Below are 20,367 nucleotides of genomic sequence, written 5' to 3'. Positions count from 1 at the left end.
GATAAACCCTTAGTTATTGTTTACAGTGACTAATTAAAAATAGCTCATCTATAAAACATGGTTTTATATAAAACATGTATAGCTAAATTATTTACTAAATGAGAGCCATATAGTCCATTTTTCTCCCTAAATTTTAAATATGGGTATCAGAAACTCCTGTTCAGTGCACTTGAAACACATTCTAGGACTTTAATTCAACTGGAGCAAACCATAAATGAATAGTTGCTGTTTATTCTGAATGATAGTTTCACAAAGGACATACTGACTGTTACTCTTGCATCTTGCTGCCATCTAGAGCTAATTAGGCAGTTCTGTTCAATGCTTTTTTAACATGTAATTTGAAACTGAATTGTAAAAGTGAGGATGCTATTTGCTTAGTGAACTAAATTTTAGATTGTGTGTGTTCACTGGCAAGGTAAGTAAACCAGATGCATATGTCGATATATACACTGTCTATGGAATATAATTCACATACCAAATTATAACAATTGTCTAATCATACATTTAATGCAAGCATTAGGAAAAAAAGTACTGTTCTAAAAGACTAATTCTATAGCACAATGAAAATGTCAAATATTTCAAACTTTATGAAATTAGCAATGAAAACAGGGCAGAAGAAGAGATTATAATGAAGGACCCGATGTACCATAATAGAAAAGCTACATGATAGCTTTAATTATAAGTAGTTATACTGATTTAAAACAAAGGATTTATACTACACTTCTTGTAAAAGCAGATGTGGATAGAATAGTAACTTGTACTGTAGACATAATTTTGATGTCCAGATTATTTAAAGTAATTTGTTTTAAACAGGAATGGCGGCTGCTTATTTTTTTAACAATCCTTATTTAGTAAGTTCTCCATTGCCACATCATTCATCATGCAGTACACTGCTACCTCAATGTAACGCCACCTGATGTAACATGAATTTGGATATAACGCAGTAAAGCAGTGCTCTTGGGGGTGGGGCTGTACATGCCGGTGGATCAGACCAAGTTCAATATAACATGGTTTCACCTATAATGCGGTAGGATTTTTTGGCTCCCAAGGACAGTGTTATATCAAGGTAGAGGTGTATTAGATGAAAATGACATGTTAGTAACCCTTTCCATAACCTATATGTCCATGACACCATGCGTGAATACCTAGGAAGGAGTATCATAGAAAGGTATCTGGGCATCATAGTGGATCACAAGCTAAATATGAGTGAACAGTGTTGCAAAAAAAGCAAACATTCTGGGGTGTATTAGCGGGAGTGTTGTAAGCAAGACACGAGAAGTACTGTAATTCTTCCACTGTACTCAGCACAAGTTAGGTCTCTACTGGACTATTGTGTTCAGTTCTGGGCGCCGCATTTCAGGAAAGATGTGGACAAATGGGAGAAAGTCCAGAGAAGAGCAACAAAAATGATTAAAGGTCTAGAAAACCTGCCCTATGATAGAAGATTGAAAAAATTAGGTTTGTTTTAGTTTGGAGAAGAAAAGACAGAGAGGACACAAGTTTTCAAATACGTAAAAGCTTGTTACAAGGAGGAGGGAGAAAAATTGTTCTCGTTAACCTCTGAGGATAGGACAAGAAGCAATGGGCTTAAACTGCAGCAAGGAAGGTGGTTTAGGTTGGACATTAGGAAACATTCCTAACTCTCAGGGTAAGTTAAGCATGGAATAAATTGCCTAGGGGTGTTGTGGAATCTCCATCATTGGGAGATTTTTAAGAGCAGGTTAGATGAACACCTGTTAGGGATGGTCTAGTTAATACTTAGTCCTGCCATGAGTGCTGGGGCTAGACTAGATAACCTCTCGAGATCCCTTCCAGTCCTATGATTCTTAACTTGGGCATTCATATAACATACAACCAGTTAAGATCTTTGAGTAAATTAATTCTAGTGACATTTCAGCCAAGTATGAATATAAGTGTATGCTGCATTCCTGGCTGTGTTCGAAATGATTCATTATGTAGGAGTATCTTACCTTCTGCAGGAGTGGAGCAGTGTACCCACCCAGCATTGTTGTAGGATATGCCTTTAAAAGACTACGAAGACGATAGCACCATAGTTATGTCAGCATCTCTATGCTGGCATAGCCCCATAGTGTAGATGCAGTCTACACTGACAGAAGGTGTTTTTCTGTTGCTATATGATTACCACTTCCCCGGAAACTAACTGTTGATGGATGCCCTCTTCTGTTGGCATAGCTATAGTTACACTGTAGATTATGGTTCCATAGCTACATTGGCCAGGGGTCGGTTTTGTTTCACACCCTTGACCAATATAGCTATGCTGATATAACTTTCCAGTGTAGACCAGGCTCTAGATACCTTACAAGTTCATCATAAATTCAGTTAAAACAGCTGTTTCTGCATAAGCCATCGGCATTTGTACATTAATTTAGTCCTTCCCAGCATAATTCCAATAACTGATATTTATTTCCACAATATACAAAAATAAGTAAATTGAGCATCATTTTCTTTTACTACTAAGTCATTAGTATTGTTTGCCCAAACCCTTACTGAAAATGAATCACTAAAATGTTTTGAGTTGATAAGGTATTGTTTGGCTTGATATTGTTTTCTGTGTACCTTTTATTATCACCTGCGTATTGACAATGTTAGTTGATGCTGAGACCTTCTCTTTGCTTAGCATAAATCTCTAATCAAGAGTTTATAGATATCATTTGCACTGACTTTCATTTTTTGGAAATGAACCAGGTTAATATATATGAGGTTTAGAGGACTGCAAATACCAGTGTTTTGAAAGAAAACTTGATCATGCACAGTCTTTAAAGATCAGCAGCTGCGAAGGGCTTAGTTTTGTTTACCATCTTTTTTTCCTGGAAGAGATGTTTGTGATTAGTCCTAAAATGATAAATACCAGACAAATATTTGGATTTAATAACAATTTTATTGCAGCTTAGTGTTGAAATTGTGACTTCATATCTTCATAAACAAGACAAATGTATTTTTGTGCTAGAAATGAAACTTCAAATGGTCACCTTAAAATGTGGGTGATACTGGCTCAGTGGATTACAGAACTGTAGTTGGGTTAGTATTATATACTGCTATGAAGGACACAGTTTCCTCTTTACACAGCTCTTCATCTAATCTGCATTCCTCCTTCCCAGCTCAGCAGGCTCCTTGCCCATTAATTCTCCCTGGTCTATTTTTTTGTTCCCCCTGTATTGAAATCAGGCTGGTTTGTCCTCCATGCTGCCTGGGGTCCAGCTGGAGAAAGTTATTTAGAATAAGGGGGAAGCAGTGCCCGTTCCAGAGTGGCCATTACAGGGAAAGACTCCTGCTTGGTTATAGAGTCCTGCAACCCAACTCAAATCAGATTTCAAGTGTTGGGTCAGGTGGGAAAACAACTAGACCCCATCTGGTTGGTACGGTGGTGGCTGCATGCCGTGCTGGCTGCTGACATCTTGCTATGTTGTGTGCACTGCAGAGTGAGTGTGCCGAGGAGTCTTAGCAACCCCCCCCCCCCGCAGTGTACACACTGCAGCAGAGGATGGTGGATGGGAGGAACAGGGCACACAGCCACCACTGGGACAACCCCATGGGAGGAGGTGACAATGGCACTGACTTAGGTTCATGGGAAAGAGTTGAATCGTATAGGCTTGGGTCTGGGCTGGGCTTAAAAATTAGTCTCCGGCGGAGCTCTGCTTTGCTCCTGTAGCATGCTCAGTCATTATGTAATAGTGAATGTACCGTCTGGTCAATGCTAGAAGCTGAGAGAGGCTCAAATATGCTCAGCACAAATGGAATCTTACAGAAATGTAGGGCTGGAAGGGACCTTGAGAGGTCATCTAGTGCACACACCTCCACGTTAAGGCAGGACGGAGTATATCTAGACCATCCGTGGCAGGAGTTTGTCTAAACTCTTTTTAAATTCTTGGAAACCTATTACAATACTTTTTTCCTAATCTCTTCCCTAAATCTCCCTTGCTGCAATTTAAACCAATTACTTCTTGTGCTACCTTTAGTGAACATAGAGAACAATGGATCACAGTCCTTAACACATTTGGAGACTATCAGGTTCTCCCTGCAGTCTTGTTCTTTCCAAGATAAAACTTTCAGTTTTTTTAACCTTTCCTTATAGATCATGTTTTCTGTACCTTTAATCATTTTTGTTGCTCTCCTTGTTCCTACACATTTTTATTTCATCTTTCTTGCTCCTATTGTATTTCTAGAACCTATTGCCTTTTATGTCCCTTGCTAGTTGTAATTCATTTCATGCTGTAGCCTTTCTGATTTTTGTCCCTACATGCTCGTGCAATTCTTTTGTACCTGTCTTTAGTAATTTCTCCATGTTCCCACTTTTTGTAGGATTCTTTTTTTATTTTCAGGTCATTAGAGCTCCTGATGCAGCCATGTAAGCCTCTTACTGTTCTTCATATTTTTCCTTCACATTGCGATAGTTTGCTGTTGTACCTTATATATTGTCACTTTGAGAATCTGCAGGCTCTCCTGAACGTCTTTGATTTTGTTCCCATGGAACCCTACCTACCAGTCCTTGGAATTTGTTAGTTTGGTTTTTTGAAGTGCTTTGGAGATTTTAGCTGGTAAAATCAAAGAAGTCTCTACTTATCACGTGAATTGCAGTTTTTCAAAGGCTTGGAACTTGGCCAAATTTAGGCACATTTTCAATGGGTGGCAAAGTCACATACCTGACACACAAGCTATACCCTGCCAAATTTCAAGTCACTGATCCAAAGCATATGGTACAGAGCTGTTTTAAAAAAAATGGTCCCCAGAATTTAAGATGGACAAAACATTTTTATCTGAGCTTCCTTCTTGGAAACAAGTGAACTATTTTGGCTGAAATTATTTGGAAAACTTCAGCCTGAGGCAGATACCTGGGCATCTAAAATTTCAGCCCAAGTGGTTGGTCTGACAAAGTTATAAATAACTGCAACAGGATCTTGTGGTGGGAAGAATTGGGCAGGCTTAGTAGGTGGTGCTGCCAGCCCCACCTGAAATGAATTCCTCTTTGTGCTTTTTGCCTGTTTGTTGAATTGAATCTTATTGTGATCTACCAAAGACACTCTAGCACTGCGAAGTCTAGTGCTGGTAACTCTCTAAATCCAAACATAGGAGCTATAGTGTCATTTTGGAGAGATTTAGACTTTCACCTTTATTACTGGATACAATTAATGTATTCTTGCTTCTGGACACTTTTGATAAACTGGTTAATTTTGTTTGAATGTTTAAGAACATTATTGTAAACTATCTTCTCAATCGCAGAATGTTTCTAGCAGAGTTTATGGCAAGGACTTTACCATTTTTATATGATTTCCTTTGTTACATCTGGTCCAAACTCATAAACCAAACCAGATGGAGCCCTCCTATGGACTCATTCATCTGTGTACCATTTATTCACAGTATCACCTAGGTTCCATCCACATTCTGCCCTCCTGTGGTACCTGAATTCTCAGACTAGGAAGGTGGCAAATAAGGCATGCAATTGACATTGAAAGACCTGGCCAATTGGGGATCTCTTGTGTTTCCCCACTTCCAAGGTCAGCTCTGCTGGTTTGCAGAATGTTGTCTTTAGATGGCTTCACACCTGTCTCTTTGTGGTAGCACAAGGCCATCAAGCCATATTTTTCATTTTAAGTGTTATTGCTGTACATTATATACATATGAAAAAGTGATCTAGAGTGTTAACTGCTGAATGACTTGAAATGAAATATCCTTAAAAGAAAAGTATCATATGCCTTAGATGCCTTCTGTAAGAATACCAATAGACACTTGAAACTGATGAGGAGACTCTTTATTAAGCACTTGTTTTTTAAATACTAATAATAACCTTGTTGACTAATGAGGACTAATGTTTTGTGCTTCTTCATTAAGTATCTGGGTGCAACCAGTGTAAGAGATAGTTGATAAGAATTTCCATCTTGTTTTACAGGGTGACCTAAAAACCTATCTCTTCAATGAGCAGGAGCATATTAATGGAGATTCACAAATAATGCTGCTACAGAGAATGGCATGTGAGATCGCTGCTGGACTTGCCATAATGCATAAACATAATTTTGTGCATAGGTATGCTTTCCAAATAAGTAAGAATGTTTGTTATGCTGCACTCCAAAACTCATGCAGACTTTTCTTTAAGTATCGTGATTGAAATAAAAGCAATATGTATCAAAGTAAAAAGATATTTTATAAGGTATGATTCTGAATCAGTTAGATGATGATTTCCTTCGTTAAGAAGGGTTGATTTGTATTCATTGAGTTGGAAACTAAATTGTAGTATTTAAAGCCTATAACTCATAACTGATGAAATGCTGCAGAACTAGACTCCAAGTGGCGAAGTAGATGTCTCTGCTACCATGTGGAAGAACTAGTTGTACAAACAATTTGCAAAAAAAAATTGAGTTTGTGATGGTCTCTGGACATTCCTCCTTCATCTGGTTGAGCTCTGGTGCATTGCTGTGATGTATGAAGGAAGTATGAGCATAATGGTTGTATTCTGCAGATGATCTCTGTATCCGCTTAAAGGGTCAACAATTGCTTAAGTTGACTGAGCAAGAATTTCAGAATCATTTTGTCTTAATGAATTTCCCCAAGACTTAGCATCTATGTAAATAGTATTGTCAAGGAAGCTTATTAAATCTCATGATTCCAGACACTGCATACTGTCAAATCTTACTACAGACCTCAAATCTTAACCCTAAAAATGCCAGTTTATAGGGCAATAGAAAATATATGTCCCAAAACAGCATGGCCCAGCTAGAGAATAACTGGAAATAACTGCAAGGTAATTGCTTTCATGTCATTTCAAAAATTGCTGTCACTTTTTAAAAATCACCAGTTAAGTGTAAGACTTAGCTATAGAGCTGTATACTTTATTATGAAAGCTCTTAAAACTTAGAGCTTTAACTTGAATGCAACCATTAATCAGTTTCATTACTAAAATAGAGTAAACTGGTTAAGATTGCATTACAAGGTGAAAGGTTTGCATTAGATCCAATTTTTTGCGATTTTTTTGTTTATAGGGTAAGGAGATGAGGTTAATTGGTCCTTTAGCCAAATTCAGCTTCAGTTTAAACAGTGCAATTCCACTTAATTTACAACAGACTTGTATAACATTTTCTTCAAATTACATTTTTACTCAGTTGAATAGCTAGAGTTTCAAAAGATTATATGAAGTATAAGTGATCTATTCTGACTTTTTTTAAATCTTGGAAAAAGTAATATGGAATTTTTCCTTTCCTTGCTGGCTTAACTCCATCTAGTGCAGGGAATAGTATTTGAAAGTGGAACAGTAGAGGTGTCAAACTGGAAAAACCTTCATCTATGTATGATGAAACTAAATACAAGGGAACATCATAAGGAACAAGATTAATTGAGGAGAGACTTGCTCCTGTGTTTATTAGTCGTACATTCTGAAATAGCAAATCTGACCGTCTTCAAGTCCTGTCTGATTCTGTAGCTGTAGTTCTAACATAACACACCATTCCCAGCCTTCATTGGCTAGAAGCCTAGGACTTTCTGTTCCTTAGATTCAAGATTTCCCATGCAATATGTTGCTTAAATGCTGCTGGACCAATTCAACCCTGAATTTGAGTTGCTTCCATTGGTGTATTGGCAGTGTTATAAACAGCATATGTAGCTCAAACATGCATCTTAAAATAAAGACAAACCTAGAAAATAGAAACTGCTTTTTCTCTCATTGAGTAAAGTAAGCCTAAATGGAAAGATGGCTGTGAATGTAAATCTGTTCCTCTGCTTATCTGATCTTTTCTACATGTTGAGAAAAGTAGGGGTTATTGAATTACACAACTCAAATAAATGGATGGGTGTCACAACTGTTACAGGAATATGATGAATATGCATTTTAAAGTTAGGGGTCATTTGATACTTGATTTTTTAACCTAGTCTGTACCTGTGCCTCAGAATTAGTGAGGCATAGATAATTTGTAAGTTCATTCATACTACCAATGATATTACATAGTTGCATGGTAACTGCTGACTTGATTTATGGAAGTACACAGTTTGTAAAATGTCAGGTTTGTCTTAAGTACTTTCCCATTCCTATCTTATGACCTACAGGAAGTCTGTTTTAAATTATACCTTGTACCTGGCTTATGTGTCTGTGTTTTTGCTTACATTGAAATACATTGTCTAATGAAACATTTGAAATAATGGTATTTCTTTTCATTTTGACCCTTTTTGTTTTTATTGCTCTTTGATCTCCTCAGGTCTGGGATCACCTTTTTTTACTGAAAGTGTTAAACACATTGTGAGTGCTCCTGTAAAGAATAATAAAATACTTAAAGTAAATAATAGATGACAATTTTTAAAATAATTTCAACTTTGTATTTAATGTACAGGCCTATACTGATTATCTTTATTTAAACTGCTTTGTGCACACGTTCATTAGTTTTACCAATATAGAATGTTACTCTTATTGCCCAGGCAGAAATATCAGTTTATGAACAGACTTTCTTTTTCCCAGCTTTCTGTATATCTAACATCTCTTAGCTTCAGAACCAGAGCACTAGATACCAAATCTACTTGAAAGTGTTAACTATGGCTTAATCTTTTTCCAATGGAAAGAAAACTGTAAACAAACTGGTTGTCTGAAAAGCAGCCCTGTGTTAACTATTGCTTTCATATGGAGATATTGGAATGGGAATTACCTTGCAGCTGGCATTTTTGGATATGAGGAAACTATTGAACTGATTGAACAGGAACCACTGAGGGCCAACTGGAGTGACTTCAGGAGGGAGATGAATGAAGGGAGTAGTAAATATGAAAGGTGGTGTGGTTTAATTTGTGCTCAGTGTATCCTCCTTTTTATTAATTGGGATTTTGAGCATATAAAAATACATCTAATTCATTTTTGTTAACATTTGTAGAGAACCTCTTTATTAATAGTAATAGGTCTGTGGACAAGATTATGGCAAGAGGTTTGATTTAGGTGGAGTAATGTAACACTTAAATTGGTGCTCCTGAAGATAGACCAGGGGTCGGCAACCTCTAGCACGCGGCTGGCCAGGGTAAGCACCCTGGCGGGCCGGGCCAGGCCAGTTTGTTTACCTGCCATGTCGGCAGGTTTGGCTGATCGCGGCTCCCACTGGCCGCGGTTCCCTGTCCCAGGCCAGTGGGGGCAGCGGGAAGCGCTGCGGGCAGAGGGATGTGCTGGCCGTGGCTTCCTGCTGCCCCCATTGGCCTGGGGCAGCGATCCACGGCCAGTGGCAGCTGCGATTGGCCAAACCTGCCCATGTAGCAGGTAAACAAACTTGCATGGCCCGCCAAGGTGCTTACCCTGTCGAGCTGTTTGCTAGAGGTTGCTGACCCCTGAGAGAGGCTAATAGTTCGGACAGAGTTCAGGCATGTGCTGTGCAAATTCCCCACAAAGCTTTACCAGTACATCTCTATCCTGACCTGAAATCCCCTTGCTATTTCAGTCCTGTGTTCTTTTTGATCAGATTGCCAATGTTCCAAATTATTGTGGTGACTCTGTGTGTAAATGTTCACTAAAGACAGATGTGAAATGACCAAATTTATTTTTGTTTGTGACCTAAAAGTACTATGCCTTGTTCTCCAGAAGTGGTATATGTCTTGAGGATACCTTTTGCACATACATGATCGTGTTATGTTTCTAGTTGTTTGAGAGAGCAGAAGAACCTAAATGTACCAAAGCAAAATCTTTGCTCTACTTTCCCAAAAAAGATGTGGCATGCTTCTTGAGCTCTAACCGCAGACTGTGATTACTAAGAGTTAAAAATAGAACACAAGGCATCCATTTTTCAGATAAGGTAGTCAGGTGCCAAAGGCATGTGTATATTTGGATACTTTAACAGAGCTTTTGGTTCAGTCTCTTCAGCATCCCAAGTAGTGCTTACACTGTGGATTTTCATGACTGGGATGGTAGGAGAGCACACAATGAATTATTTAGTATTTGCATGTTAATAATACTTTATTTTAGTTTGGTAGTACCAGTGGTAGATCCAACAAGTATAATGTTCCCAAAACCTTTCTGGGAGGTATTACTGATCCTCAGCCTGAGCTGACTCACAGTATTGGTTGCTTGCAAGAACTTAAAAAAATTAAGGGTCATGATTGCTTCAGTTTAGAGGGTGCGGGGAAATAACTTGGCACCAGAATATTTTGAAGATATGTATATGCAGCAAAATACCATATTTTCCTGGTTTGTTCCAAAACTGGAATACTTCTAATAAGAATTTCCATTTATTCTAATGTTTGTTCCCAGGGTTTACACTGTAGTCCAGGTAGTTGTGAGAAGAATATGCATATGCTCATGTATTTTGTTTGGATAACTGGTCATGGGTTATCTCAGTTGCTTCAAGGTCATAAGAACCATAAGAACTATCAAGTGAAGAAAAACACTATTTTTAGTGCTCTCCCAATTTCTTACCATCTTCTGGATCCAGTTCAGTAACCAGCTGGGATAGTAATACATTGGAAAAGATAACTAGGATCAGAGGCAGTGACAATGCACTACCAGTCATAAGTGGTGCTTTTAGGTCAAGATGCATTCTGTCAAGGCCTAGTAACTTAGGTTAAGCCAAACACCTGCTCAGTATTTAATAAACAGCATCCTGTCCTAGTAGTACTAATATAGAAACTAAGTGGCAGGTGGGCATTGTGCTTAGAATTCTTATCTGAACAAGCAAGAACAGAAATCAAGAACTTAAATGATAAGCTGGCCATCACCACCATCTCTTATCTATTCAAATCTGTCCACCTTGCACAATCTCAACAAGACAGCCAGTTGATTGAGACAAATGGTCCTCCCAGATGAATGGTAATTTAGCTGGTAGGTCTTTTAACAGATTTGCATCATCTGGAGATCTGTCGCGAGATCTGTCGCTAGACCTGTTCCTAACCTGGGTACGAGATTGTCCAGAGTTTTGTTTTGTTTTTTGTTTTGTTTGCAGTAGTTACTGCAAGCCATTGATGTTAACAATAGTTTATCTAGTGAGGTATTCAGTCTGAGATATTTTTCCTTTTCCCAGCTGGACTTGTTCTGTTGGTTCCCAGAAAGATCCGTAATATTAGTGGGATTCCATTTTCAGATTGTAGCCCTGGTTATGAAGTATTCTTGCAATGTAACAGCATGTCTCAGTGCAAAAGAAAGACCCGTAGTCCAACACTCCTTGTTTTCTTAACAACTTTTCCCACCAGAAAGATTTATGATGACCATTTCAAAGGTATAATGTGTGAAGTAGGGCCAGGAACAAAATGGTGGCATTCCAAATTATTTATTCAATGAAGTACTCTGTTGCCACTCCAAGACTTCCTACTAGCTCTGGATAAAGAACTAGCTGTTGAAGATTTTTCTATAATCAGTAGCAACGCTGATAGGACTAATTTTTTCAAGGTTACCTTTAGCCATTGGAGCTGTAGTGGCTGTACTGCTGTGTGGAGATGAAATATGCTCATTGGGATCCTGGAGCTCTTAATATATGATGCATGGACTCAAGATGCTTGCAAAATACTCAAACCCATTTTATAATAAAGCAAACACTATAAAACACAACGAGAGGAGACTGTCCGAAGCTAATCAGACCGTATTTAACAGAGTTTGGTTCTTTCAGCTAGGTTCCTTCACTTCTAAATACTTCCTCTGTTGCAGCTTCGGTCACACTGAGGCTGTGTCTGTACTATAAGCTAGAAGTGTTATTTCCCCAGCTGTGTTCACATACTCACTCTAGCTCTCATCAAGCTAACACAAGGATAAATAGCATAGGTGGTGGCAGCAGAGTCACAGCTGAATCATGACACACACAAACCTATTTGAAAGTGGTAGGTATGTACTTGGCATAGCCTAGCCAGACTTCTGCTGCCGCTTCCTGTGCTGCTGGTGTTATGCTACTATTTATACTTGAGTTAGCTGGATGAAAGCTAGCACAAGTTTAAAGGTAGCCTGAGAGTCCTCTGGTAACAGTTCTAAGTGTTTCCCACCATGCACCAGTTAGTGCAAAACACAGAAAAAGGAGAAAATATAAGAGTAGAATTATGTTGGCAAGTGCAAAGAAAATAGAGAATTCGAATTTTGGGTTACTACTGTCAGAGAAAACTGTACAGGGATATTGCCCAATCCCACAATCCTTATACTGCAAAAATGCAGCTAGTTAGTTTGAGACAGATGATATGATGCATTATATTATAAAAATCTAGAAATGTAGGGCTGGAGGGAACCTCAGGAGCTCATCTATCCCATCCGCTCTGCACTGTGGCTAACCTGTTCTTAAAAACGTCCACGGGCAGGGATTCCAAAATCTCCCTTGGCAACCTATTGCAGTATTTAACTAGGATACTAGGAAAAACTTTCTAATTATAAGCAAACTTAAATCTCCCTTTCTGCAGTTTGAGCAAATCATTTCTTGTCCTACCTTCAGTGGACATGGGAAAATAATTGTCACTGTTCTCTCTGTAACAATCCTTAACATATTTGAACTCTGTCAGATCCCCCCCATAGTCTTCTTTCGTCAAGACTAAACATGCCATGTTTCACTTTTCTGCATAGGTCAGGTTTTCTAAACCTTGTGTCATTTTTGTTGCTCTCCTCTGCACCCTCTAATTTGTGCATACCTTTCCTGAAGTGTGATGCCCAGAATTGGACATACTACTCTAACTGAGTAAAAGGAATAATTATGTCCCATGTCTTACATATGACACTCCGATTAAAACACCCCAGAATATTAGTTTTTTTCACAACTGCATTTTTTAGCTCATATTCAATCTGTGATCCACTATGACCCCCAGATTCTTTTCAGCAATGCTACTGCCTACTTAGTTATTCCGCATTTTGTATTTTATGCATTTAATCTTTGCCTTCCTAAGTGTAGTACTTTGCACTTGTCTTTATTTAAGTTCATCTTATTGATTTCAGACGAATTTTCCAATTTGTCGAGGTATTTTGAATTCTAATCCTGCCCTCCAAAGAGTTTGTGACTGTTCTGAGCTTGGTGTCATCCACAAATGTTATCCATTATCCAAGCCATTAATGAAAATATTGAATAATACCAGACCCAGGACAGACCCCTGCGAGACCCCACTAGAAATGTCTTCCCAGTTTCACAGTGAACTGTTGATAACTGTTCAGTGTGGTCTTTCAACCACTGGTGCACCCACCTTGTAGTAATTTCATCTAGACCATATTTCACTAGTTTGCTTATGAGAATTTCATGCAGGACTGACAAAAGCCTTACTAAAACCAAGATATATCACCTCACAGCTTCCACCCTCTGTTAAGCCCGTAACCCTGTCAAAGAAGGAAATAGGTTGGTTTGGCATGATTTGCTCTTGACAAATCCATGCTCTTTATTCCTTAGAACCCTATTATACCCGAGGCGCATACAAATTGATTGTTTAATGTTATGTTCCAGTATCTTTCCAGGTACCAGGGTTAGGCTGACTAGTCTGTAATTCCCTCGGTCCTCTTTGTTCCCCTTTTTAAAGATAGATACTATGTTTGCCTTTCTCCAGTATGCTGGGACTTTCACCTATCCTCCATGAGTTCTTGAAGATAATTGCTAACAGTTCTGAGATTGCTTCCGTTACTGCATTCAGTATCCTAGGATGACTTTCATCATACCCTGCTGACTTGAATACATATCTTATCTATTCTTAACCTATCTTATCTATTCTTAACCTGTTCTTTCCCTGTTCTAGCTTGTGTTCCTTCCTCCTTGTTGTTAATAGTGACTTGAGTATCTGTTCACAATTAACTTTTTTAATGAAGATTGAAGCAAAGGCATGCATCTCATCCTGATTTGATGGTGATGTGTCTGAGATACTCCAGCAATGGGGGCAACTGACTTGACCCACTGTTTGAAGTTGCAGGAGAATTACATTTGACTTCTGGGCTCAATATTTCTGTCCTTGGAACTGGGAGTATCATTGAGCATTAGCCTGCTAAACCCAGTGTTGTGAGTTCAATCCTTGAGGGGGCCATTTAGGGATCTGGGGCAAAAGTCTGTCTGGGGATTGGTCCTGCTTTGAGCAGGGGGTTGGACTAGATGACCACCTGAGGTTCCTTCCAACTCTGATATTCTATGATTTCTATGTCACTGCTACAATTCCTCCAGCAGGGTAGGAATAGTATTGATGAGCTCCAAAAAAGCATCCCTTCCCTCAGCCAAGGAAAGTAGTGGATAAGAAGGGTTTTGTTTTAGAGCAGGGGCTGGAATATAAAAACTAGCGTCCTCAACGGAGGATGAATAGATGATGGCTCTTACGTCCTCTAAGATTACCTGACAAGTAGAAAGCTTTTATTTTAATCTGTATTTAACAGTTTTGAATAATGACTTATAATAGTACCACCAGTCTTAACTGCCAATATGAGCAATGGTGCTGTAACACAAGAAACAACGGTTTTGCAATTATTAAATGAACAATATTTTTTTGCAAAATGTAGCTAAGTTTAGTAGATAACTGCCCGTGGACCTGCAAGACTGTCATTGCAAATGTTTATTTCTGGCAACACTATCCTGATGCTGTCAGAGTATGTGGTAAAGCTCCAGCATCAGTGATTTTGTTGTTAGTGGTAAATTCAAGCAGCTAGAACTGTATTCTATTAATATTTTCTTCCAGGGTTATTTTCCAGCTGTAGTTGCCTGAAATTAGACGGGGAATTTGTTTTGTGTGTGTAAATATAAATGCATTGACAAGTTGTCTGTCAAGTGATGACATTTTCTAAAGATATTGTTAAAGGGGAACAAGTTCCCCCAGCTTAAAGGTGAAGAATGAAGTGCTAATATTTTTATGTGGAATCTTTTCCTTCAACTGCTACTGACTTACTATAATTAGCTGGAGCAGCTATAGCTACCTTACTGATCATGTGTACCTGTGATGAATTTATAATGGAAACTGGATATGAGTAGCGTTGGTGTTTCTCTAAGCTTTTGGGTTTGTTTCTTGTGAGACAACTTCTGTGCACCTCTACTTTTTTCCTTTGATAAATTGCCTTTTTATGGATAATTCAATTCAATTCATGGTATATTAATATTAACAGGAATTTAAGTGCAACTTAATCATTATGCAGAACATTGATTAGTTCTTATTTGTATAACAAATGTGTGCTTCTATTGAAAACCATTTCAAATGTTTAAATCTAGTATCTAAAACCTAAATTATTTGTATCTTCAGTTTTGACAGGAACTGTTACCATGGCAGAAATGAAATGTTAGGTGTGTCAAGTAAGAGGGTTCTTTTAGATAGAGTAGAAGAAGTGAGAACTCATGTGATGCGCAACTTGCTGTCAGTGGCATAAAATGATTGAACATACATTATTACAAACAGCTTTGTGGAGGGTGAGCATTTTTTTAAGAGCATGCATAATTACAGGTGACCACAAGGGGGTAGTAACTGCTGCATTTTGAACTTTGTTTATAATGCTCAACAAAGTCAGTTCATTACTTTTTATTGTCTGGCTATACCCAAAGAAGGACAGGAGACGTTTGATATGTTTTTTTAATCAGGCCGCAACTTTATTATTAGATGTCTGGGACTATCTGGCAGATAAGTGTGCCGTGTGGTAACACCATGTTCATTCAATAACTTCCCTGGGGGTGTGGGTTCTGCCAGGTGCCCCTCACCTCACCCCTTTTTCCATCCAGGTGCCCCACCCAATCCAGTGCTGGGACCTTACCAACCACCCCCCGCATAGGAGGGTTAAGATGGGCGATAAGAAAGGGGAGTTGGCTCCCTGCTGTACCAATCATAGGAGCTCCAACTGCCCCTTCCCCTTCGGTTCCATTCCTTTAATCAACACCTCCTTTTGAAGTCCTTTACCAAGCCATTTCTCCAGTCACTGTATACCTTCCCCATGGAGTACCTGCACTGAACATCTACCCCACTTACACAATGAGTTGTGACATATCGCCTAATTCCCTTCATGCCACATGTCAACAAAGCCCTTCCCAAACTCACTGTGGGGATGGTGAAAACCTCCCAAATCTACCTAGGCCAATCTAGTGGTAAGGGAAAAATTCCTTCCCAGCCCCTCTAAAAAGGGGCAGCTACTGCAGTGCCCACAGCAGGCCTAGACCAAACCTGGTATTTCAGCACCTAAAGGGGAAGGAGCATGGGTGCTGCCTCAGCCTGCTCTGTGTAAAAGGGGGCTTCACTGCATGGGCTGCCCCTTTTAAACTCTTCCACTCATCCAGATTCCAGGGGATGAGTCAGTGTTTTCTCCTGTCTCCTTTTGCAGCAGTTTGACCTCTGGTCCCGCACCCAAGTCTTAAAGCACTGTTCCTTTCATTCTGCCAAATTCCCTGCCTCCCTGCTTAAAGGAGCGGTGCGGTCATTTTCAGCAATGCATGTTAGAAAGTTTATCATACTATTAGATGGTGGTAGATTTAATCACACTGATTATTCATTATTGGAAATCCTGGCATTTATTTTTCGTTTGGTACAGTGTGTTGTCACTTTCTAATATTCTGAGATTTGAATGACTTTGTGTTTTGTCTCTAGATTTGTCATATTCAAATGTGTTCAGATACTTCTGATACCTAAAAAATGTTGTGAAGAGCTTTCACTTAAGAGCATGCTTTGAAATGATTGTCGTTGTATGCTAATAAACATGACCCACATCTGTGATTGAATAGATTTTTTTTTCCCCCCCAACCAGTAGCTGTGGGAACCTTCAAAGTAGCCATGTGGTTGGTAATTTTAATTTTTTTTGGTAGAATGGCTTTAAAATTTCTTGGAGGGAAAAAAACATTGATGGCAAAATATTCATCTTTTGGAATTACAGAAACAAGAAAATAAATTCATCTCAGGATTGCTCAGACTTCTAATACCTTAACTTCACGCACAGGGCATGATGACAAATTCAGGTTGTGACAGCACAATTCAACCACAACCTCCCCTGTGTATAAGGTACATAGTGGGCTAGTGCCTGGTCAGTGAAAGATTATAGAATGCTCTGATTGAGAGTATCCCCTCTGCAGCCTCCTCCATTGGGAGGAGTCCTTAGCAGGCACTAGCATTGCTTTCACTGGGGGATATCACCATCTGCCTTTCCTTTGGTGAATGCTCTGGGAGGTATAGTGAGGTGGGCTGGCATAAGGAGGAGTCATTTGTAGCTCCATGTACCACAAAAGTATATCTGGTCCAATAAGTCTGTTAATACCTACTCTTTATAAAGAGAAATAGATAGCTTCTTAGTACATCAGCTGTTAAATTTACACTTCTAGAAGAATGATTGACAGAAGCATAAATGATCTCTGCTGTTGCAGTGCAACATAATGTGATCTTTTGTTGGCTTGTGTGGCTTCTGAAATGCACTGAAAATGTAAACAAGAATAGTACTGAAAGGGCATGTAATATTTTGTGATTGCATTTTCTGTAGATTTTTGTGCATTTAACATCATAATTGGTCTTTAAGCTCTGGTATAGTCTGATGCTAAATTTAATTTCGTTACCTTAGCCAAGTTATTGATTTTTCTCTCAAACTTGTATTGAATATCCGTTTCTTGTTTTTGTTCTCATTACTGTACTCTTTGTTTTCCAGTGATTTAGCCTTAAGGAATTGCTTTCTTACATCTGATTTAAATGTAAAAGTAGGAGATTATGGAATAGGATTCAGTAGATACAAGGTAAGTCAATGTATCTGTTTTCTTTGCCTAAATCAATTTTAAAGAGATTCAGAGCAGCTTTAAATATATCGAATATATTTGGACTAAACACATTAAGGTTACAAACCCGTATTTTATGGGATGACTGCTTTTATGGGGTTATGATTTTGATCAGTTGCTTTACAAATTAGATAGTTGGTTTTCATATAGGTACAGGATGTATAAAACTTAACTGAATGTTAACACAATGACATCACTTATTAGAGAACTGATGAATGGATAGAGTTCTTAACATGACTAAAGTGTAATTGTGAAATGCACAGGGAGATGAGGCTACAAAACCAAAAAACCCAGTAATAATGGGGGATTTCAGTTAACCCGATATTGCCTGGGTACGTGTCACCTCAGGACAAGATGCAGAGATAAAAATTCTAGACACTGTTAATGACTGCTTCTTAAAGCAGTTAGTTTTGGAACCCACAAGGGGAGAGGCAAGTCTTAATTTAGTCTTAAGTGGAGCACAGAATCTGGTCCAGAGGTAAATATAGCTGAACCACTTGGTAATAATGACCACAATGTAATCAAATGTAACATCCTTGAAGGGTGGGGGAAGACCAAAGAAACATTTAACTTCAAGGGGAACTACACAAAAATGACGACACTAGTTAAATGCAACTAAAAGGAGCAGTCATAAGTGAAATGCCTGCAAACTGCATGAAAACTATTTATTTAAAACACCATAATAGAGGCACAGACTAAATGTATACCCCAGTTACAACGAAAAAAAAACCAAAACAGAAGACCAGAAAAATGCCACTATGGCTAAAAGCAGAGTAAAAGAGGTGGTGTTAGAGGCAAAAATGCATCCTTTAAAAACAGGAAGTCAAATCCTACTGAAGAAAATGGACGGAGCATAAACTCTGGCAAGTCAAGTGTAAGTGTATAGATAGGCAGGCCAAAAAAGAATATGAAAAGCAACCAGTAAAAGACACATGAACTAATAGCAAAAAAAATTAAGTACATAAGAAGCAGGAAGACTGCCAAACAATCAGTGGGGGTTGCTGGCTGACTTAGGTACCAGTGAGCACTCAAGAAAGACATGGCCATTGCAGAGAAGCTAAATGAGTTCTTTGCATTTGTCTTCACTGCAGAGGATGTGAGGAAGATTCCTATGCCTAAGCCATTCTTTTTCGGTGAGAAATCTGAGGAACTGTCCCAGATTGAGGTGTCAGTAGAGGAAGCTTTGGAACAAATTGATAAATTAAACAGTAATAAGTCACCAGGACCAAATGGTATTCATCCAAGAGTTCTGAAGGAACTCAGATATGAAATTGCAGAACTAACTGTGGTATGTAACCTATTGCTTAAATCAGCCTCTGTACCAGATGACTGGAGGAACGTGTGACAAAGTTCCTCCTCTGCCTTTGGGGGTCCTGCGCTTATTGGCGGATTTGCTTGCCTCAGAGATTCATGGCAGCCCTAAGTTTGGCCACTTCTGCTAATGGCTCAAACCTGCCGTTCACTCAGCTAACCTCATCACTGGCCAGCATGGGGAAAAGAAAGGAGAACAATCCCCACAGTCTCTGCTGATCCACCTAGTGGGTCAGGGGACAGACCAGGGACCTTCCCCTCTGGTGGGACCCACAGTCCAGGTCAACTCCTCTATATCCAATATGGGGGAGTGGGATGGGGGGAACCCGGGCCCACCCTCTACTCCAGGTTCCAGCCCAGAGCCCTGTGGATCACAGCTATCTACAGTGTTTCATGTGACAGCTACAACTCCCTGGGCTACTTCCCCGTAGCCTCCACCCCTTCTTTAGCCTTACCACAGGACTTTGCTTCTCATGCCAGATAGCATTTGTACTCCTCAATCCTCCAGCAGCACACCCTCTCACTTCCCACTCCTTAGGCACACCTCACTGACTGAAGTGAGGTCCTTTTTAAACCATATGCCCTGATTAGCCTGCCTGTCTTAATTGATTCTATAGCTTCTTAATTGGCTCCAGGTGTCCTAATTAGCCTGCCTGCCTTAATTGCTTCCAGCAAGTTCCTGATTGTTCTGGAACTGCCCTTGTTACCTTACCCAGGGAAAAGGGACCTGCTTTATCGGGGGGCTAATATACCTGCCTTCTATTGCTCTCCTGTAGCCATCTGGCCTGATCCTGTCACAAAAGCTAATGAAGCACTAATTTTTAAAAAAGGCTCCTGAGGTGATCTTTGCAATTAAAGGCCTGATTTCAGTACCAGGCAAATTGTTTGAAATTATAGTAAAGAACAGAATTATCAGACACACAGATGAACATGATATGTTGGGGAAGAGTCAGCATGGTTTTTGTGCTTTGGGAAATCATGCCTCACCAATCTATTAGAATTCTTTGGGTGGGTCAAGGGTGATCCAGTGGATATAGTTTATTTGGACTTTCAGAAAGCTTTTGAGTAGGTCCAACACCAAAGACTCTTAAGCAGAGTAATCAGTCATGGGATAAGAGGAAATGTCCTCTTGTGGATCAGTAACTGGTTAAATGATAAGAAACAAAGGGTAGGAATAAATGCTCAGTTGTCACACTGGAAAGTGGTAAATAGCGGGGTCCTCACTGGTCCCTGTACAGATCCATGGCTATTCAGCATATTCAAATGATCTGGACAAAGGGGTAAACAGTGAGGTGGCCAAGTTTGCAGGTCATACTAAATTACTCAAAGTAGTCAAGTCCTATCTGCCTGCCTGCCTGCAAAGAGTTACAAAAGGATCTCACAAAATTGACTGACTCAGCAACAAAATGGCAGATGAAATTCAGTGTCGATAAGTGGAAAGTAA

General features: G+C 39.2%; 1 protein-coding gene across 3 annotated transcripts in view; it reads left to right on the top strand.

The window, feature by feature from the left end:
* Positions 1-20,367, top strand: part of LMTK2 (lemur tyrosine kinase 2) — an 85,360-nt gene that overhangs the window by 48,660 nt on the left and 16,333 nt on the right. For 2 of the 3 annotated variants that reach the window (XM_050966699.1, XM_050966698.1), the window contains exons 7-8: positions 5,906-6,039; positions 17,489-17,573. In XM_050966699.1, coding sequence (XP_050822656.1) covers positions 5,906-6,039; positions 17,489-17,573 — 219 coding nt within the window. The remainder of the gene's footprint in view (positions 1-5,905; positions 6,040-17,488; positions 17,574-20,367) is intronic. The other variant, XM_050966700.1, reaches the window with a different exon arrangement.

This window comes from Gopherus flavomarginatus, chromosome 9 (genome assembly GCF_025201925.1).
Source record: "Gopherus flavomarginatus isolate rGopFla2 chromosome 9, rGopFla2.mat.asm, whole genome shotgun sequence".
In the NCBI taxonomy this organism is placed as follows: domain Eukaryota; kingdom Metazoa; phylum Chordata; order Testudines; family Testudinidae; genus Gopherus; species Gopherus flavomarginatus.
This window is presented reverse-complemented; position numbering and strand designations above follow the sequence as displayed.